This window comes from Sturnus vulgaris, chromosome 2 (assembly GCF_052056855.1).
Source record: "Sturnus vulgaris isolate bStuVul1 chromosome 2, bStuVul1.hap1, whole genome shotgun sequence".
Classification (NCBI taxonomy): Eukaryota; Metazoa; Chordata; class Aves; order Passeriformes; family Sturnidae; genus Sturnus; species Sturnus vulgaris.
In genome coordinates, this window is record NC_142244.1 from 483,210 (window position 1) to 504,076 (window position 20,867).

Sequence of the window (20,867 nt, forward strand, 5' to 3'; positions counted from 1 at the left end):
GGACAAAACATTCTCCATTTTTCCATTTTGCAGATTCTAGGAATATGTAAAACTAAGTGGGGAATAAAAAAATAAAATGGATCAAGCTGCCTGAACTCTCCTAAAGACAAATTAGGAAGTTGAGTGAAAATATTCTACCTTCAGCTATTCTTGCCTTCCTACTGTTCTTAAATAGTACTGTGCTCACAGCTACCCAGTAAGCTCCTCCCATTTCTGCTCTCGGACCTAACACATCCGGTGTTCATCACATCATTTAACAGAGGCTCGTTTCCAGCAAGCAGTTTGTTCTGAATAACAGCATTTACCACAGAAACTAACCCTTGTTTTCATGTAAAACACTTGAAAAAAGCACTTGATTAAAAAATATTTTATTAGGCGTACAGTGTACCTGCAATGTACTTTATAAGGTATTTTCTATAAATGACTACTCTATAGCTCTGGGTGTTCCTGTTCATATTTCTTCAATACATTAGTAAGGTAATGAATAACACCTTTAAAAAAACCTACATCTCTTTATTTAGTTCATAAATGTTCAAGCAGTACAACAAGTAGCTTTGGGAGAGGTTTTAATCAAAATAACTGTAAAGCAGTGTTAAAGTTCAGTTATCAGTATTTCCCCTTTGTCCGCAGTGAAAAAAGTTTTAAACCAGTATTTTTAAATAAACCTGATCATGCTGTTATAACTGGTTTATTCTTTTTCCACTTTCATTTTTCTTTCCAAGTTCCCTTGCATGGTACATGCATTTGGCTTTTGAATGAGTAAGTGTCAGGCTCTGAAAACTACATTTTCCTGAAAAACCCCAGCTGTGGAGGCCAGCTTTGTTTTTTCATTCCATGTACATATGTACCTGTCCACTTCAATTAGAGAACACCAACCCTCCCTGCCAGCCACCGGCAGGCTCATGGGCAGCAGCTCTGACTCCATAGTGACAGGCTGAACATGGCTTTGGCTGGGGCTGAAACATTTGAAAGCAAACATGAAAGAAAACTCCACTGAACTTGATCACTTAAAGCTGCACATACAGCAACCTACCTCGGCATTTCGGCAGGAGCATAAACTGTTCATATAAGGAGAAAGTGCTTCAAGTTTACTGGCTGCAGGTATTAAAAATTATAGGATCTTTTCTATAATTTATGACTGGGAGATGTTACAGATGGATTAGGATGGGTAGCTTATGGCACTTGAATTACAGGACCAGTGAATATTTAAAAACTAACGCACATTGCATTCCATGACCAACTCTGATATATCTGTGCCTTAAACATTTATTACAACATGGTGATAAATAATATACACACTGTATCTTTTAAAATACCATACCTCAAGAATAGGGAGCCAGCTTCCCTATACATTATCCTACAACACGTCCCTAGCCTGTGATTTTTTTTAATTCTAAAAACAAATCTGTAACACTGGATAACTACAGTAAGCAGCCTACACTATTACACAATTAACGCAGTATTGGCATTAGGCTTGTATAAGCCTGGCACATGGGCCAACACCGGAGTGCCAGGCGCACCATAAGCGTTGCCTTCCTGCAGCCTGCGCTGGGCAGTTGGGCGGGGGCACGGGCTGGGCCTTTGCCCCAACCTCACGTGGCATCTACCACTTGCCAGGTATGGATGTGCCACACTCGTACCAGCGGACGTAGTTAATCTGAGTCTCCCCGCCGATTTTCCCAAATTTGACAGGTTCCTGACGAACTGCCCTGAAAAACCCTGGAACAGAGAAGAGAGAGTTGTGTTTGCATGAAGCTCTCATGACAGTACCTTGCTTTGGTTCCAAGAAGTCTGCAACTAACAATTCAGTGAGTGGCTATAGTCACCAAGCCATTAACCCACCTGCCACAAGCAGAGCTGTTTGCTGCCCCTACATCCATCAGCACTGCAATTTGCCGACCCAACTCAAATTAAAGCAAAAGTGCTTGGGATGGTGGTGCAGAGGTAAAGCCTGCCTCCCCTGGAGATCTCACCACCCTGCCGTGGGTGGTGCTGGCTGGGCACAGCCTGTGGCCCCTCTATCCCCTCTCTGGCCATGCTGGGCTCCAGAACAGGAGGCTGCTCTGCGTTGCAAAGTGATAGTGACAAACAGTCCCCACTGTGAAGCCTTGACACTACACTGAACCTCAATAAAACCCAGCCACTGGGGAAAGTTCACAGCATCTCCCCATCCCTAAATGAGAAATTATCCTCCTGCTTTCACTCTGTTGTCTTTGACAACACACTTGCTTCCCATTCAAACAATTTAGGTTACAAATTAAAGTGAGGAATTGTGGCTCCATCCAACCTGACCATAAGGAATGTAGGTGTGGCTGGAGCAAGCATGTGGGGACACACACACACACAATACTGTTCTGCAGCTGAGAGGCAGCATCACCTGTGATTCCCTCAGCACTTCAGGTCAAATACATGTAATTAATTCAGAAATCAACCTGCTACAGCCAGAACAATTGGTCTGTTGATCTGTTTTTTCCTCTGTTAATATGCTAGAAATACAAGCTATTGAAAAGGTGAGGTCTTTTTCTTTGCTTGTTTTGTTGTTTGTTTTGGCCTAAAAATGAGTGTAGCTCATGAATTCACTCAAGTCCAGTTGCTGAAATCAAATTGGTTTTAAGTGTCTTTTAAAGTGAGGTAGCAAGGTTGTTAGGTAAAAGTTTTTTTAAAAACTCTAGTATTTTTAAAAGTGTGAATCTGGTACAACTGAGAAGTTTGCTGTCCTGGCAATGCAAATTGGATTCTGACCATCTCTGGCACAAACTATCTTTTCAAATGGGCAGCACTGACTGGGAAGGGAAAAGCAAAAACCTCTTTAGAAGAAACTCACAAACTACATAAACAAACACCCTTCAAGACCGCTCAACTACTTTGTTTTTGGAAAACCTTGTGAAAGACTTAGGAACTTCACATTCATCTCCTACACCTACCTCGATGCATTTCTGGACTCGTGTGGGGTGTTTTGCAAATGAAGCACAGGAAGGTTTGGTCAACATGCTGATATTGTACTGAAAACTGTTTTGCTGTTTTCCTCAGTAAAATGTTCCATGACCTGCTCAGCACACGTGCATGTACCAGTACAGCCTGTGTTCTTACCCCACAAGGAACAGAACACCTCACCCTGGCACTTCTGCCAAGCTGCAAGGCAAGGAGTTCAGCTAACAGAAGTACAAATTTCTTATGCCTCAGCAACGTGTGAAAAACAGCCAGGCAGGTCACAGCTGTGTTTAGCACATCCAGTCCCATGTCCATTTAGACCAGAGTGGAATTTTGGGCACCCTTTTGCAATCAGTACACACAGAATTACTGCAGCATGAATTATATTTTCCAGCCATAACTTTTCAGTTTCTCATTAGTACCAAACAAGGTATTTAATGCTCAACTGATTATATACTGTGCTTGAAATCAACTTTGCTAGTTTGAACACACCACTTAATGCCTCTCTGCAAATTCAAATTTGTGGTTGGGTTTAAATATATAATACCAACTGTGAATAATTTGTTGGGCTGTTTTAAACAGGAGAGAGGCTGTTTGCTACCTAACAAAACCTAAGTCATAACCGTCTTAACAAGTCATCTATCCACTCTCAAAAACTTCCTGATGCTCTTCTGCCTGCAAAGCTGGCAGCTCCTTTCATTGCCCTTTCTCCTTTCTCCATCACACCTTCTCCTTTCATTCAATCAGTGGGCATTGAATCCACTGGCAGGAAATAGAAACAAACAAAGGAATTGCCAAGGTTTGCTATAAAGACAGGTGTTAGGAATTACCATCTTTGACTGGTAGATCTTCTTGCTGTCCTGTCCTTCCATCTAAGAATGAGTCTACAAATTGGCAGTGATCTTCTCCATGGCCCCTCTGGTCTCCTATGTTATAAAATTTTCCTGAAAGCAAAGAAGCAGCAAAGTTTAGTGAAAGCTATTTCCAAAAACCACCAGAGGCAATGGGCTGTGCTCTTTCCTCTGTGGGGAAGCCAAGGTGAACGCTATGGTTCTTTTCCTCTCAGGACCTGTAGCTGTAATTTGAGCACGATGTGCAGGCTCCAAGTGCTCATGGCTAAGGCAAAAGTGCCCCACTCCTGGCCAAAATCTATGCCTGGATGTAATTTTCCCCTCTCCTTACATTTTGTACAGTAAGGGAAATTTTGTTGCTACCAAGAACATCATCAAAAAGCAACTTTCAGTAGTGATTTGAATGGAAGACAGGTCTGGTTCCCTGCCAGAAAGCCCCCAGTACCTTAAGAGATGTTTTTATAGACCACCTCCTAACATAGCCAAGGCCTGTTTTATAAATCATCATATTTTTACAACATGTATGTGCAGGTGATAGCCCTTCACATATAGATGACCTTGGATACTGAGTACTTATCCAGAGCATGGAGTGTGCCCATGTATTTACTTGCAGGATTGCTTAACAGGACATTTTACTGCAACTGAATAGAAATCAAGGTCTCAAGTGTCCCATGTGCTGTGCTGACTTTACAGGCTGTGCTTATCCTGTTAACAGGCACAGTGAAGGAGCTTGGACAGATGTTTCTTGCTGATTTGATTTGCTAGACATTAGTAAAATTCAGTTCAGAAGATGGAGGAGAGCATGCTACACTCTCTTCCCAAACCTGGGATGGAAACCTTTGTAGATAAACTTATCATTTTTCTAAGCTTCTTTTTTTCACTTACTTCTCAATGTGTTCAACCTTTGATTGAGATGTTGAAAGGAAAGGTGAGAACACTTAGAAAAAGGCTCAGGATGCAGGTTTAAGCTAGGCAGAAAGCAAAAGTTACTCATTAGATACTGGGTGTCCTGGAGCCTTGAATCCATGCCAGCCTGGCCATTGAGAGGTCGTGGGGTGCTTCCAAAGAGCAATTAATAAAAGAGCAGCCTGCCAATAAACTCCAATGTTTTTGTGATCTAAGCAAGATTTTGCCAAAATTTCTCACCTCCAGTTGATGGTCTTTGTGCATGTGGCTCTTCTCTAGCTTTACAAAATTATTTATTGCTATCTAGCTTTGGCTGCAGACATGTGTTTTGCATAGGAGAACTGGTCAGAGGGAGTTCCTCTCAGCAATTTTTTGCTCTGAAATTAAGAACATTCAGGCTGCCCAAAAAAGCCTTTTTTTTTTTTTTTCTCCCCACAGCTGTTGAAGGTCACACATAGAATTTATTTTTTTCCTTCTCTCAATAAATACTTATTTTTAGGTGGCCTGCTTTTCTGGAATGCCTACAGTGGAGGACTGTTAAATGAGGTCAGCAGTAGATGCTGGTTTATGGAACAGTCCTGGCATATGTAACGCAGATCAGTCTTTCTCCATAAGAGAGAGAATAAGTCACATATTTTAATGGCTAACACCAGTACAGTAACTTGCAGATATACACATAATCTTCTGGCCCACAGCTTAACCTATGCATAACTCAAACAATTGGCCTTCATAAATTAGCAGCATTCCCAGTGAGTATTACATTCTTACTGCCCAATTATTTCCATAATAAAAGAGCACACTTAAAACCATTTAGCTAACAAATAACTGGTTTTCTGTTTTGGGGATAGCAATTCTAGCACAAAGTAAATTTTTTTCCCCAGTGTTCCCTTGTGGGTGGCCTTACAATCTTACATACAAACTTTGTTTTATACATTATAAATTCCACAGCACTAGAAGAATAAATTAATGCTAAAAACCAGCATGCAAAGATACAGTTGTTGCCTGCCTTATGCAACAGTGTTTGGACAATGCACCCAAGTTTTGAGGCAATTACACTGCTTCAACAGCAATGCTTTGGAAGACTTTTCAGAATCCAGTGGAATTCAGAGCTCAGTGCAGCCCTGCACTGGTCCAGCTGGCTGGTGCTTGCAGGGACACTTCCACCAGCCTCGGGGGCACGGCGAGGTGAAGTGACCATGGAACACATCAGAACAGAGCTTGACTTCAAACAGGAAAACCTCTCACTCGCACACAGAGGCCTCCCTTAGCACACGGGGGAAAAGCAGCTTTCCCTCTACATAAATATTTCACTTCTTTTAAATATTGTGACAACTGGTCAGCTCTGGTTGTAACAATTCAAGTACGAGAACCAGGCTTAGCAAGTATAATGAATACAGTGTGTCTACCTCTTCTTTTTCCAGCAAGGTTAAACCACTCCCCTTCCAGCAAGAACAAAAACAATCTAATGAAAATAGGAAAATGGGCTCCTGATATTAAACTCTTCTTCTCAGATTGGAGTAGCTTTCACTGCAGTGTTAATTCACTTGATTTAGGGCTGAAGTCTAGTCCTGCTATTTCTTCTGCTGGCTGGTTTTGGGACACATCATGCCTCATTGCCAGTGCTTGTCATTTGATCACAGCTGGTTAGAACAGCAACAGTTGAATGAATGATACATCTGTTCAAAACATTCTCTTTTATTCACATAATTGCTAAGATATTGTTTGCATTCAAAGTATTGTACTTACTATTAATGACAAGGCTTTCCTTCCTTGCCTGCTCATTAGAGAATGGTGCCAGATGCAAGGCAGGGAAGCTTAAAATTATGGCAATGTGGGCTGCCCTACACTTCCCTGGCTCTTTTCCTTCCATTTTCCTTCCATATAGCCCAGAGCCCTGCTCCTGTGAGGTGCTGAGCTCAGAGATGGGGCAACTTTAGGTTATGAAAGTGGATACTTCCAGCCATAGTCTCTCCTAGCTAATTCAACACAATGTGTTGAACACACTTGCCTGACTTGCACTCAAAAGGCATTTCCCACACATCTTTGTGCTCAGGTGCCATGCTAATGCCATTATCACAGAGCTGTCTGTGATAAGAGATCTAACACAGAACAGAAACAGGGGCTTCGGCTGCATTATAAGTTAACATAATTCTTAATGTAGCAGATAGAGCTTGCATAAGCTGCATGAGACACAAAGATCTCCATCAACTAACTGAAAAACACTTCTTACAGGCTGTTTCTCCAGCATGTGTCACCTGATTCAGGTCTTAAACACATCACACTCTTAAATCTTTGGCTTAAAACACTAAACAAAACTTGAGATTGTAAGGCCAGGAAGTTTCCTTTAGTAATAAGATGTAATATAAGGAAGAAAAAGGTTGGGGAAAAAAGATCATAAGCAAAAATGGGGAAAGTAAAAACAAAACAAAAATGTCAAAGCAGGTGAGTAAAACCTGTTGACTAGAGTAAAAGTCATGTATTTATAAGCCATCCAGTAATGAAGTAACCAGATGTTTGCCAAAAGGAATAGGAATGACAAGTCTAATCCCGGTCTAAAATGAGGTCCTGATCCTCTAATTAATAATTATTCCAGGCTACCCTTTAAATACCCATTTGGCTGTTTACAATATATGCCATTCACTCTGATCTTTATCAGTTTTCTGTATGATCCCCAGCATATGAACAAGTAATTAAAATCAGATGATCACCACAGAGAGGTTCCTCAGGAGTCTGAAAGTTAAGTATCAAACATATCAATGGTTACTGAGCACAAGCAGATTACTGTTTGTGATTAATCTGTGGACTAAATTAAGCAAATCTGATCACACGTCAGCAGAGCTCATCTTGTTAAACCTCTTATTTCAGGAACCATATCATCTTTCAGGGATGTATAGTATGGACAGCACTGATTTGAATGTTTCTTACCTGTAAGTGAATCACTGAGGTATATCTTGTATCTCAAGGAATTGCATAGCTGCACACCTACAAACTTCTTATACCAAGTCCTCTTTACGTATTGTTTGCCTTTGCATTCTGAATATGTGTCTGAGTTGAACGGGATTTCAGTCCAGATAGCATCTTTCCCCACTGCAGGAGAGGAAAAAAAGAGGCTGAAGTCTGATGCTGTGTACAAAATTACACACAACAAATACATTTCAACAACTAGAATTAGAAACCTTGATGAAACAGAATGTACCATGACACCTGCATTTCGAACATGAGAAATATTTCAGGGAAACACCAAAGTATGCAGATGCAATTGGTGCTGTGAACTCCTCCTGCTGTCCTCTGGTGCAGGTTTGGAATAGGCTCATTCTAGGACCTTGTTAGGGGGACAATGTTTGTATTGGCGAAACTCTCGTTTACGAAGCGTGTGATACAGTCACCGTTCTCCAGGGTGTTCAAGCCAAGACAATCAACTTGCAGCAAACTGTGATCTAACAAAAATACATGTAAAAATGAAGTGCCATTAATTATGTGGAGAAAAATGGTGCCACAGTGTTTGTCAAAGTGAGAGTGATGTCTATTGCAAATTCAAAGAGCAGTCCAATTTGCTTGAATGATCTCAGCTCCTCTTCAAAAGCTCAGTCCACCTTCCATCAAGGACAGCAAGAATCTTGTAAGTGGCCTAAAGCAGAGCTAGATCAAATCTTTTGAAAAAGAAAATTTTCCTAAAACACAAAGACAGATAAATAGAATCCTCCGGGTTGTGCTCTGTTAACTCACTTAAAAAGTGTGGAGTAGCTTATTCATTTTGCAGAGCTTTCTTTGTTTTAATGACAAGGTTGAGAAAATATGAGGCTGTCCTTGGCTCATTTGTGTACCTTGGTTTGAAGCCATCCCAGCTGCCATGGGAGCTCCACATCACGTTGATTGCTTTTTGCTCAGGTAAACAAGCAGCCTCACATGAATTCCTTAGCAGGGGCATGGGTGGAAGGAGTGAAATTGTGCGTGAATGCTGTTTGATTCTGTAACTCATCCACCTGGTGCAGCAGAGCCACCCTCCTTGTAAAATTCTGCTATCTCATTTCTGAAAAAACTGCTGATCAGATTTATATATAAAACACTTACTTGAAATTGGCTCACTCACTCTTGGGTCCGCTGGGGGAAGAAAATAAACATTTAATCAGACACTGTAAAATGAACGTTCCCAATAATTCGATGGAAAAACATTGGTAAGTGATTTTTTACAGTTGACATAAGCTGTAATTTGTGAAACAGAAAGAGTTTTGGAAGCAAAGTTAACTTTTATATTAAATTAAATTAGAAGAAATATATTTCTTATGTGAAACTCCAGTATCAATGAGCTTTTAATAATTTTACTTATGGGACAACACTAGCCAAATAGAGTTCTAGTAAAAACAAGAGTTTAAACCTGTAACCAGAAAAACCCAATTGTACTGCGTCTTATTAAAATTTCAATTTCAAAACCTAAATAATAAAAAGGGCACTTCTGTAATACTTGCCACAAAAAACTTGGCTTTGAAAGCCCAAATGTGAGAAATGGATGCGTGCAATTAAGAAAAAACAAAACTGAATGCTTAATTTGGCCAAACTAAATAGGAGACAGAACATAAGCCTTGTCATTCATGAAAACTGCACTTGGCGCAAACATTTTTTTTCACTTTTAACAATCTAGGATTACAAAGAGTGTATTCAGAGTTTTTAAATATGTGTGGCATAGTCTGCACTCCTCCCTGAGTAATCCTTTGCTCAGCCAAAACTCTCATCCATCAGTGACAGCACTAGTTGAGGACTATTAAATTATTACACCTGGCTCAAAACACAGATTGAGAAAGTCCTTTTGTAAAGACTAAATCGATTTTGTGTTTTATGTGGTCTTTCAGTACTACAAAGCAATAAACACTTCTGCAAAAAAATAAAGATGGTATCTTGCTTGCCTAAAGCCAACAATTCAGCTGTAGTTAACCTTAAGGGGAGCAAGAACAGGGAAAGCAAGAGCTCTCTGATTCTCACCTCTGAGTCAGAGAGAACTTGACTTGGGGACCAACCAATGGCCAAAACAGGCTGGTATGCACCTCTTTAACTGTTTCACTGGAGAGTAAACAGGAGGGAAGGGAACCTACTGGGACAGTGACTTTTCACAACAGCTCTTTCTCAATCCTTATTTCAGCCAAACAACGTCACTGTTTACAGCAGCCTTATTGAATAGGTAGCAAAAGCACCTGTGAACACATCAGCCCAAAAAACCCCCTAATGTTCCCCATCCAGAAGCTGTTAATGAGTTGGATAAATGTAAAAAGGTCAAGAATATAAATCTTAAATGACTGAGCCCTCTTTAAGGATGAAGTAATTTTCTTTGCATTGAATACCAGGCAAACCCTCTGTGTTCCTCTGTTTTTTTCTCTTGCAGTCTGTCCATCTTATATCCTGATACAACACAGTTCCAATCTCAGGCTGACTTTCCAGGCACGGTGGTAAAAAGCCATTCAGGAGACAGTAAAGAGCAAGACTGAATGCACAAAATGAAGTGAGAGAGCCTTTCATGCATCCCACAAACATGAGTATTAAAGCTGCTGTAAATGATGGTCTGATCTTTGGAAGCTCTTACCTGATTCAGTACTGAATGCCACAACATTGCTACTTGGACCTTCACCAAGGGGGTTCCTAGGTTTCACATGGAATTCATAACTGGGGAATAAAGTTGAAGAGATGAAAATTTTGCAAAGTAAGTATTCCTAATCTGGAGCAAGCAAGCAGCACACACATTGGTGCTACTCCTCTTCTGGAAAAAAAAAAAACCCCAATTTCTTGTCACAAAACCACTGAGACATTTTTTGTCCTAACTGTGTAAGAGCTGAACTGAACACAAAATTAACCAGTCCTTTTGATAATTCTTTGCACACATACAATTTAATATTTGATTTAATTCACCATTGACTCATCTGTCTTCTCTCACACAGCAGTTTCAGTTATGGCAAAGGGAGCAAGTTCAGATGAGGTCTGAAGCAACCTCATAAGCAGAGCCTGAATGAAGGACATTGCTATTTATTTGTACCTTTTGCTTTCTTAAGAACACAAACCTCCAATTCAATGCCTGTCAGGCCCACCAACAGTGACAGGACCAGTAGCAAAACACAGGGCAAGTCTTCCAGGACATGAGCTCAGCCAAGGCAAAGATCCAATTGCTTGAATGTACATTAATAATAAGTATATGAAGCAATGACAAAACACTGTGCAGAGTCTCTTTTGCGTGTGTTTTTACTGATGTGGCACAACACCAGCCTGTGCTGTATTTATCTCATGATCCCTTTTCATCACCGTGTTGGGAACCAAACAGAGTGCTGTGAATACAGAACACGACTGAAAGAAAAAATCCAAACCAGCCTCCTGTTCTTAAGCCTGCCCCACCTCTCAGTGCTGTATTAAGAGTGGAAGTGCCACGTACAGGGGGACATCTCCCATGCTCTGAGCACACACGCAGTGAATCTCTCCTAACACAGAGCGTCTCTTCATCAGTGACAGGGAGCCACAGGACATGACGTAAAGGGATTGTAGGACTGGAAAATAGGCCCCAAATTAGAGGCACTTTTGCTCTAAACACACACAAAAAATGGGAGTCTCAGAAGTGGGCAACAAAACATTCAGCTCTTGACTCGAGCAGGATCATTTACCAACTAAAACTTTGGTTGATCGTGACTGTAACATAGCATTGTAACTTACTGCTGGAATAATTTCCAAACAGTAATTTTCTAAAGAAAGAAAAGCCCCATACCACACTCTGCACAGTTGGAAATTTGTAAACTCCATTTGCAATGCCCCAGAAGAATAATTCAATCCAAACTTTGGATTACCTCTCATTCCTCCTTGGCTCCTGCAAAATCTGAGCTAATTAACCTCAGTGGAGTATTCATGCAGTACCAAGCAACTGTTTTCCATCCACTGTACTTCTAAGACAATATTTAACTTTAAAATCGCTTACTTAAGCAATTGCCTTTATTTTTAGGGTTTTCATTTTTTTTAGAGAGAAATACATATATAGACTGCTATGCTGAACAGATGCATTGTAGAAATTCATGGATATTGCTAAGAGAAACATGGGCTTGTTTTGAGCTGACAGAAGTCTATTTGGAGAAATCTTGACATTTATTTAAACATGCTGAAAGAGCATTTGCAACTACCCATATTACCCCATGGCAGGAGGGAGACATTAACTAAATAATCAATTTAAGGAATCTATAAATCTTCATTATCAACTTCAAACTGCTTAAACAAAGAAATGCTTTTAAAAGTAGAACCTGAGTAGTTAGTATTCACATTGGCCATGTGGTACAGTAACTTTTTTGGTCAAGAAGTCCTCTTACCTGGTAGGAAAGGCCATAATATACAGAGCTGTAGCAAAGCAGTCAGAGATTCTTTCTGAAGAATCACTGAAGCATAAACAAAGATTTCCTAATATGTTGGAGGTCTTAAAATAATAGCTGGATGATACATTTTTAAAAATAGAGAAATTAATCCACAGCTAGAGATAAAAGATGCAAAGAAGTTTTCTTGCTTCCTTCACAGGATGAACACCTTATCTTAAGCTCTTATTATAATTGTGATCATCAAGATGGAATGTTCTATTGCTTTACGGGCAGTTTATGGTTTGAGCTCATGGGTGATAATAAGCTGTTTTCATCCCTTTGTATGTATTTTGCTAATTTTTGAACAAATATATTGTCCTCAATAGCTGATATGCCTTACTTTGGGCTGCATTAGGCAACATTCTTCATAGGAATCAGTCCTGCTCTCAAAAATCTTTAGTCTATGAACTTGGACTCATCAATTCTCAGATTCCAAAAAAACAAAAACAAGAACTGAAGGTTATTTTCCAAGCACTGTTTTTCAAATTGTGGTTTAGAAATCACTAAGTTGTCTGCAAAAGACCAAACCATGGCTTGGAAAATTAGGGCAAAATATAAATAAAGAACTAAAATCTACAGATAGAGATTTCATCTTACGTAAACATATAAAGAAAATTGGAGAAAAGAAAAATAATAAAGAAATGTCCAAAGTTTAGCTCAGTCAATTAGGGAAGCCTCTTATTAATAATGTTAAAAGGAAATTTTGGAAACTAAAATACATGCAATTCTACGGTTCTGTGGTATGTGTTTTTACAAGCATCACAGGCTTCTTTCTTCTGCCAATTTCAATCCTAAAACAATGCCAGTGGCTTCCACAGTACAAAAATAACAAACAACCACTTTTGGTGATGAAGAGAATTAACTAGTTGACAGAAAACTGAAAAGGAGAGAAAGGAAATGCTGGACTGGGATCACGACATAGTTTACTATAATTGTTAAGCTATGATGTGGCTGTTTTAATAGAAGACAATCTAAAGTTTCTTTTTGTGTGTCAGGTTAGACAAAAGGTCTGAAAAATATAAATAAAATGGTGAGAAAAGGGTACCATCTGAACTGTTACGCACTCCTATAGAAACCACAAGGAAGGGGAAAAAATGCTTAGAGTTTCTAGAAGAATGTGTGCTGAAATTAATAAGGAGGACTAGGAATGCTATAGAATGGTTATCCCATGTCTGCTGCTTAGTTAGACTTACCTGACAAGAAACTGGAGTCTGTATTTCATCTTTATATGTGCCTGCCTAATATACCAAAAACTCTGCTATCCTATGTAAGCAGCAATCTAATGCATCATGCATTTAGCATCCATGGGATTGCTATCCTACAAACCTTTGGAGACCAGGTCTTCCAAATCCTCCCAAACTGTGTAAGACAGTAAAAGTCCTTGTGCAGATTAAACGGACTTGATGTACAGTAATTACTACTTGGAGTTTATTTTTCCACCACAGGAAATCACTATACCACATGGAACTCTGGAAAATGTAGCTGCTCCTGCATTTTTTAAAATCAAGCAAAAGGAGAAGATTGAAGATTGCAGAACTGAAAATAGGTGAAGAGAGATTTTCACCATAATAGGAGAACTGGAGCATCTGAGTACAGTCCTGGGACTTCAGGTCTATTGCTGGGGAGATGCTGGTGTTGGATGGCAATTATGCAGGGCTCTGTGCACAGAGCTCCTCTGTCTCTGCAGAGTGTGCTTGGATGGCAGTGTGACCAGGAAAGAGAGAAAGAGAGAGAGAAAGAGAGAACAAACTGCTCTGCTTGTCTGGGGAATCTTTCTCCTAACAAAGTTGGAAGAGGGGCTAAGAGAAATGGGAAATGCTTATCCATGAACCCTGATATCCACAGCAATTTAGTACAATATCTGTTAGGTTTTTAATAAAACAAATAGAAGCCTCCTGTATTTTTCTGCCACTTTCTGAATTTTGCTGTATTGAACTTTTCTTCGTAGTTCCTATCTTTTGACCCTTGCTGTTAACAAAAGCTAAACTCTCTGCATTGATAGTGGGTTTTTCCTTGTACGTGATTAGATTTGGATGCCAACTACAACACAAAACAATATTAGATAAAGGTGATAACAGCTTTGAGACACAATTTAATCCATAATTTCAACAGAAACCACTCAAAACATTTTTTAAAAGGAGAAGAGTATATTTGAAATCACCAAAATAATTAATGGGGAAGCAGATCAGCACCTGACAGGAAGTTATACAAAACTGTGGAATGTAAGCAACACAGGCTTTTTGTTTCTTATTAATACTCTTTTTCTACACCAGTAGGCTGGTGGGACATGTCCTCCAATTGCTACATAAATTTCCCCAGAGCTATTTGGAGCAAGTCTTAATATTTTTCTTTACTACCTTCCGAATTACTGCCATCACAAACATGCATGAGAACAGTTTCCAGCAGTCTTCAGGTTCTTTTTGAAGGCTTGTATAGAGATTTGGATTGCAAAACTTCCTGGACACTATGGTCTGTGCTATGGGCTTCACTGCCCTTAAACAGACCGCCAGAATGAAAGAGAAAATGTACACTGACTAAAAAAAATGGTTCCAAGATAGGGCAGGGATACAGAAATAAGAACTACAGATTTTGGCAGAGAAACCAGCAGAAATAACAGAAAATCTCATTGGAAAAAAAACAACCAAACAACATCTGCATTTAATATTTTAGGCTAGGAAAGTCCATGAAAAAACTACAGGTCAGTGAAACCAATTTTTTTCCGAGAAGACTATGCAGAGGAACACCATTATTACTACACAAGAGATGGAACTAAGACAACAAAAAACATTTCTCTCTCAGGCCTCTCAATGTTTATTGCAAAGAAGAAGCTCAAGGAGAAAACCACTGAAAATTGTGGATAATAACCTTATCTTGACTCACATATGGGAGATCTTGCTTGACTATTAACATAGACATTACTGCAATGCTTTCTTTATGAAGTTTTAATGTCAAACAAGGAAAGAGCAGTCCTGGGTATGCCAGTGGTTCTTCCATTGGGAGTTCCAATGTGAGCAGCCTTTTAAGGAAACTCAGAAACAGGAGACCTGTATGACAACTTAGATGGAATATTGCAGGTCTCATTCCTCAAATGGCTGCTTGGAAGTTAAACTGTACCTACTTTGACTAAAACGATCAGTTTTGCAGTTTGACTTTTTTCCAAGTGGAATAAACACTGCATTTCACTCTATAAGAATCACAGAATTTCCACGCAGAGGATGAAAAATTGTTAGTTCATACTAGTGCATTTGTTTCTCTCATTTTTCTTTGCTAAGATAGAAATGACATTTGCATTAGCACACTAAGCCGCCTTGGCCTGCATTGAAGGAACTGGAGGAAACTGATATCTACAAGACCAGAAACTGCCCCTAAGGTCCAATCTTACAATAATATATGTTGTAAGACACCTATGAAGGTGACCTGGTCCAGGCCCCTTTTCATGACAGGGCTGCTTTGAGCTCAAGTACAGCAGTGACAGACATTCATTATTTGAACAACAGAGTAAAAACCGGGTAGCTCACTATGTTCAAACTAAACAGGAGAAAGAAGAATAAATGGGATTTGGGTGTTACAATCTTTTCACTAACAGAAGAATAAAGATGGCAAAAACTGCAGAAACGCTAGTGAGTGCTTTACTGTGCTACTGAACAGGGGCTGAGTAAAATGTGACCTGGACCTATTCTAAAGTTCCTGGATATAATAGAAAGGGTAACAAAAGCTATGTACAGTACAAAGTCATAATCAAAGCAGTGTATATGTGAATATTAGATCACAGAAGCACATCTATAAGAGAAATGTTTAAGCTGAAGACATTCATAAAACGAGGAGAAGTTTTCTTCAGTTAATTATCTGTATAAGGAAGATGTATATTGTTATCTAGCTCACATGGTGTAATAACACTACATGCTTTGAGGTATTTCAGGAAAAGGTTACAATCAGAAGGAAACCTGAAGAAATCACACAGAATTCTAGACTGAAGCCAAACAGCATCTTACTGCCATCAAGAGTACCAATTTCAAGAACTCTGACCAATCAAATAATGGATATCAAGATTTGAACTTTCCAGATTATTTAAACTATCAGAAATCTTCCAAGATTTGAAATCCTGCAATCACTATATTTGGCAATTCTCTAGGTGAAAAAGAGGATAAAATATTTGTCCTCTAAGGAAAAATTATTTAAATTAATGTGTGGTTGTCAACTGTAAGGCATGCCTTACTGTGGGAAAATGGCACTGATATGATATGTCTTTCCTTCGGCAACAAACATATGGATCTCAGCATTCCAATGAAATCACATTGTACAGGAGCCTCTAAAACACTTTTTTTTAAAGGAAAAAACCCTCAAACAATCAGTTACATTAGAAAGCAGCTGACAGTGCCCCACATATATTCAAAGGGTCTACGTCCTCACAGTCAGAAGTTTTTCAAATCTCTATTTTACTTTCTCCTCAAAGTATCAGACTTGCAGGCAAGTCAACAGGAACACATAAAGCTGCCATATTTAAGACAGAAAGTCAACAAAATTCTGTAATATATACAACTTGATTTATTTAAAAGTAACTTTCACAAGCTGTGGTATGCCTATGAAAGTCCATTTTCATTTCTATCTCCTATTATCATGGTATGAGTCTGCTAAAACCAAATACTTGATAATTGTACTCAAAGTAAAAAATCTTTTTTCAGCCAGTGCATTTTTTCTGGATCTAGTCACTTTTCAGACAGCTAAATGGACACAAAATACTACACAATAATCCTCATCCCATTTAACTTCTGTGTTTGTACTTACTGACAGCTGCAGTCGCACATACAATTTTTAATGAGCGACTGTAAAGGTCTCGTTGTTGCCTCCCCAACACTGTCCAAATTCCTGAAATACTTAAAGTCTGGCCATTTGCTCCTAATCTTTAAAAGCTGCCTTGTGTGAAGGCCAGCTCAAAGGAAGGAGAGTGTCTGCCTTGCTGCAGAACTTCCCAGAGGTGTAGCAGTATGACCTATTTGAAGAATGCAAAAGAGTGAAGCAAACAAACAGCATGATCTGGCACCCAGGTTTTCCCTGCTGCTTGTTCTGCCCTCTTCACACTGAAAAGTTGTTTGTCTTGCTTCCCTCCTGCTGGTTGAGGGCAATCAACTCTTCAGCTTCTGGGCCAGGCACTACCACATCCTACCTGAAGTGGCTCAACAGGAGGCTGGACCTTGGCCAATGTGATTGCCAACCATCTCTGCCAGGAACAGCTCCTCAAGGATGTACATCTGCATAACCTACAGGCCTGTAGCAACAGGGCCTTTCTGGTTTAAATTGACCCATGAAGGCTGAGATAACAGATTCACAAACATTTTTATGCCTTTTTGGGAAGTCTTTCTTTAGGTCTGTCTGCTTTAAATCTGTCCTGAACTGCCTTTAACTCTGAATGCACTGGACCTTCAGAGCAGCATGGGGTGTTCCCACAAGCCTCACTGAGGGCTTCAGGAAAGATGGAAAAATAAAATTAGCTGGTCTCTAATTCAGCTTGCCAGTTTCTCCAAAGTGTTCCCAGGCCAAAAGGTTCTTCCCAGTTAATCACCCTTCTGCTGCTGAGCATCTCTCTTTCCATATGCTGCTGGTACTTTTGCAAATGCTGATCACTTGTGGGACGGATTTCTATTTCTCTTCCAAGTTTCTTTTCCAGCTCTACCTCTTCTACAGCTCTTCCCTTTAAGGCTAGCCATGGAAAAGGTTCCTTCCCAGTCTTAATGTATTACTTGATGAATTTTTAGACATTTCAGGGACTCTGTTAATGAATATTGAGCTGTGTTTAATTGTTGCTCTTCCTCACATTTGCAATCAGTTTTATCCACAAGTCCATTTCCTTCATCTAATAAGCAGTTCCTGATAGACAGGCGACTTTTATTATGGACATGTGATGTTTCTTGGCAGAACAGATACTGTCTACATGATGCCAGCTGTCTTAACCACTTTCTTGTTTTCCCTGAATTTAGTGTGCCTGAATTTAAGTGGTAACAGTAACTTCTTGTGCTTCTGCCAAAGCTCTCAAGGTGTCCTCAAAATTAGGAAACACACATTTTGCTTGGAATGGGAGTTTTATTGAACAGAGCCACTCTGAGGACTTTACATCCTTAAATCTGGTGAGACTTGAAGGACATGCACTACTGCCATTTATATCCAAGGTTTTCAGTTCTGGGCAATGGTAGCTGCTCACTCCTCAAGAAAAGTTGTCCCATTATATCTTAAGTCAACCTCCACCAGTCACTCCTGATTGCCTATCTAGCTCCTCGTAAAAAAATGCACACTTCAAAAGACAGCTGTACTCCATGGTGTTTGGTTTGCTCTTGCTACCAAAACCTGAAAGCCTTCTCGCAGGTTTGGCAGAATTGTTGCTAATTAAGGTTAAAAAACATTTTATCTGCTTCTGCATAGCTCCTGCCTTCATCATACCTTCCAATGGTTCTAGCTGGATCTGCCTGTCTCCATCTTGTTTCCTTTCTGAACAAAGAGCAGTGTAAAAAGTTTTTCTCTTATGATCATGTGGACACTGCTCTCAGCAGCAAGGGCTTTTCTTTGCTTCAGTGTCCTTCTACACTTAACCAAATCCATTCCATCTCTGTCACTGTATGTGACATGAAGAGTTTGAATGCAGAATTAAAGAGAATCCGAGTTCTCTGGAATACAGAGTTCTTTTCAAAGATGCAACTGGATTATTTCAAAACAGAACTGAAATGAAAACACGAACAGCACAACCTGACAACTTTAGCAGCACCTACTCCCCTTCTCAGTCACTACTCTAGAAATACATTGTTTTGCCATCCCTTATAAGCTTTTTCAGCTGATCAGGAAAAGCAATGCTTGGTGCTCAAGCTATGTGCTGCTAACATATCCAAATTGCCTCTTAACTAGACAGAACTGCAGTTCACCCTCTCACAGCCACATGCCTTCAGGAAGTAACACAGGCATTCTTGAAGAAAAGCACAGCAATTCTAGCCCATCTCATGAGATCTGTCAAATAAACTCTTTTGGGGTATCATAATTTTCCCATACATTTTGTTTTTAAATTCTCTTCCCTTGCCCTCCACTTTGTGCAACAGGTTTTCATTCCTTCTCCTAGGAGCTGCTGGTAACATCAGAGCACCTCAGATTACACCACACATTGCCTAAAAATAAAGTTTTGACATAGGCTCTATGCAGAATTTTGTGCCGTGTTTCCAATTAATGGATGATAATAATAGAAAAGGGTAGTTTATCTAAAACATAAAAATCCATTCACCAAAGCCAAACGGATGGTCTTACAGGAAAAACCCCAAGTGTCACTCATTAACTTTCTGATGCAATTAGTAAACAATGTAACAAAAGACAAGGGGTTTTCTTCCCTGCTCTGAATTTTACCATAAAAAGAATACTTTTCATGAGATTTGATATTTAAAGATAGATCATGCTTATTTGAACTAATTGCATGAGAGGCACATCAACTGGAATTCAAGTACTCATTCTTAATTTGCCAGCACTTTTAAGACACTGAAAGAAAACAATATATTCAGCACAAACGTGCTTTTCCCCACCATGGTAATTTTCTTACTTTTGACAGGTAGTCTTTCTGATACAACAAGTCACTTCTGCAGCTTGTCCAGACCACAAATACTCTTGGAAGTTTCCTAAAGATTCCTCAAATATGTATTATCTGTTAACTTACAAGAAATCTAAACTGAACAATACATTTTTTTTCTGTCAAAACAGGAGTAAAACTGATCGGGCCTTATTTCCATAGGTATTTCCACTTGATGTAGCAGACAGCTGACAGTCTAAATTAGTTGTATTAACTTAGAAAGTTATATTATTTAACTACCTTGTGTCAGGTTTTAGGTTTTCCACAGCAGAATGGGTTTGATTTGTAGTGATAATTGATTTCTCTTTTTCACCATCAGTTCCTCCATTTTCAGTTGACACAACCTCATACTCTGGAAAATTACAGTAAAGAAAAATTAGATCAAGTAACATCTCTTAATTGAGCTTCTTAAGTAAAAGACAGTGAATGAGTACAGGAATTCAACCTTTCTGCCTTTTGCCAGCCTGAAGTCAATACATGATTTGGACTTTTTAACTCATTCAAGTTGGAAAAGAAAATGCAGGAAATGACTGAGCATGCAAATATGTGCATCCACACACAGATACATCAAGAACTACTGAGTCCATCCAATTTATTACTCAGTGCTCAAGGCAACAAACTCCCCTATATTTCTGTGCAACACAAAGGAGCAAAGCATGAGCAGAATGGTCTGGGTTCCTGACACTTGCAGTTCTTATGAAAACAAGGAGGTGAGTGTGATCACTGTTTTGGCTGTTATTTGTCAGAACTTTCCATTATGTTTTGGTTTTGGTCATACTCAGTGAAACTCCTTGTACACCGTTAAAGTCAAGCAAAGTATCCATTCAAAAAACAAAATGATGCAACAAATTACGTTTTCTGTTTCCACCTTTCTATCTGAAACAGCAAATTTATTTAAAAAAAAGAGAGATGCGATGCCTAAATAAGGTGATTGGGAAAACATGCATAAACTACAAAAATAGAAATAGATGACAGCAAAATTGGTTAAAGCCTGTCTAAACACATAATGTCATACAGGTGCCAATATGAAGCAATCACTGTTTTCAGAAAACAGGATTCAATGCCTCCTCTTGAATTCAGAATTGATTTTGATGAGTCATTAACTGAGTTGCTAGCTAGCTTCAACGTTCCATTTTTGTCAGCTAGTGTTGAGATACAGAAGACGATGGAAGAATTAAGAATGGCCATCTTGCATGTTTACCTGTGTGCTGAGTCCTG

At 39.4% G+C, this 20,867-nt stretch overlaps 1 protein-coding gene across 26 annotated transcripts in view; it reads right to left on the bottom strand.

Moving 5' to 3' along the window:
• Positions 1 to 351: 351 nt before the first annotated feature.
• ABI3BP (ABI family member 3 binding protein) overlaps positions 352 to 20,867 on the bottom strand; it is a 131,821-nt gene continuing 111,305 nt past the window's right edge. For all 26 annotated transcript variants that reach the window (XM_088156063.1, XM_088155976.1, XM_088156069.1 and 23 more), the window contains 6 exons: positions 19,890 to 20,001; positions 10,261 to 10,340; positions 8,760 to 8,789; positions 7,614 to 7,775; positions 3,762 to 3,875; positions 352 to 1,719 (listed from right to left, as the gene is read on the bottom strand). In XM_088156063.1, the coding sequence (XP_088012189.1) occupies positions 1,604 to 1,719; positions 3,762 to 3,875; positions 7,614 to 7,775; positions 8,760 to 8,789; positions 10,261 to 10,340; positions 19,890 to 20,001 (614 nt within the window). In that variant the 3' untranslated portion in view covers positions 352 to 1,603. The remainder of the gene's footprint in view (positions 1,720 to 3,761; positions 3,876 to 7,613; positions 7,776 to 8,759; positions 8,790 to 10,260; positions 10,341 to 19,889; positions 20,002 to 20,867) is intronic.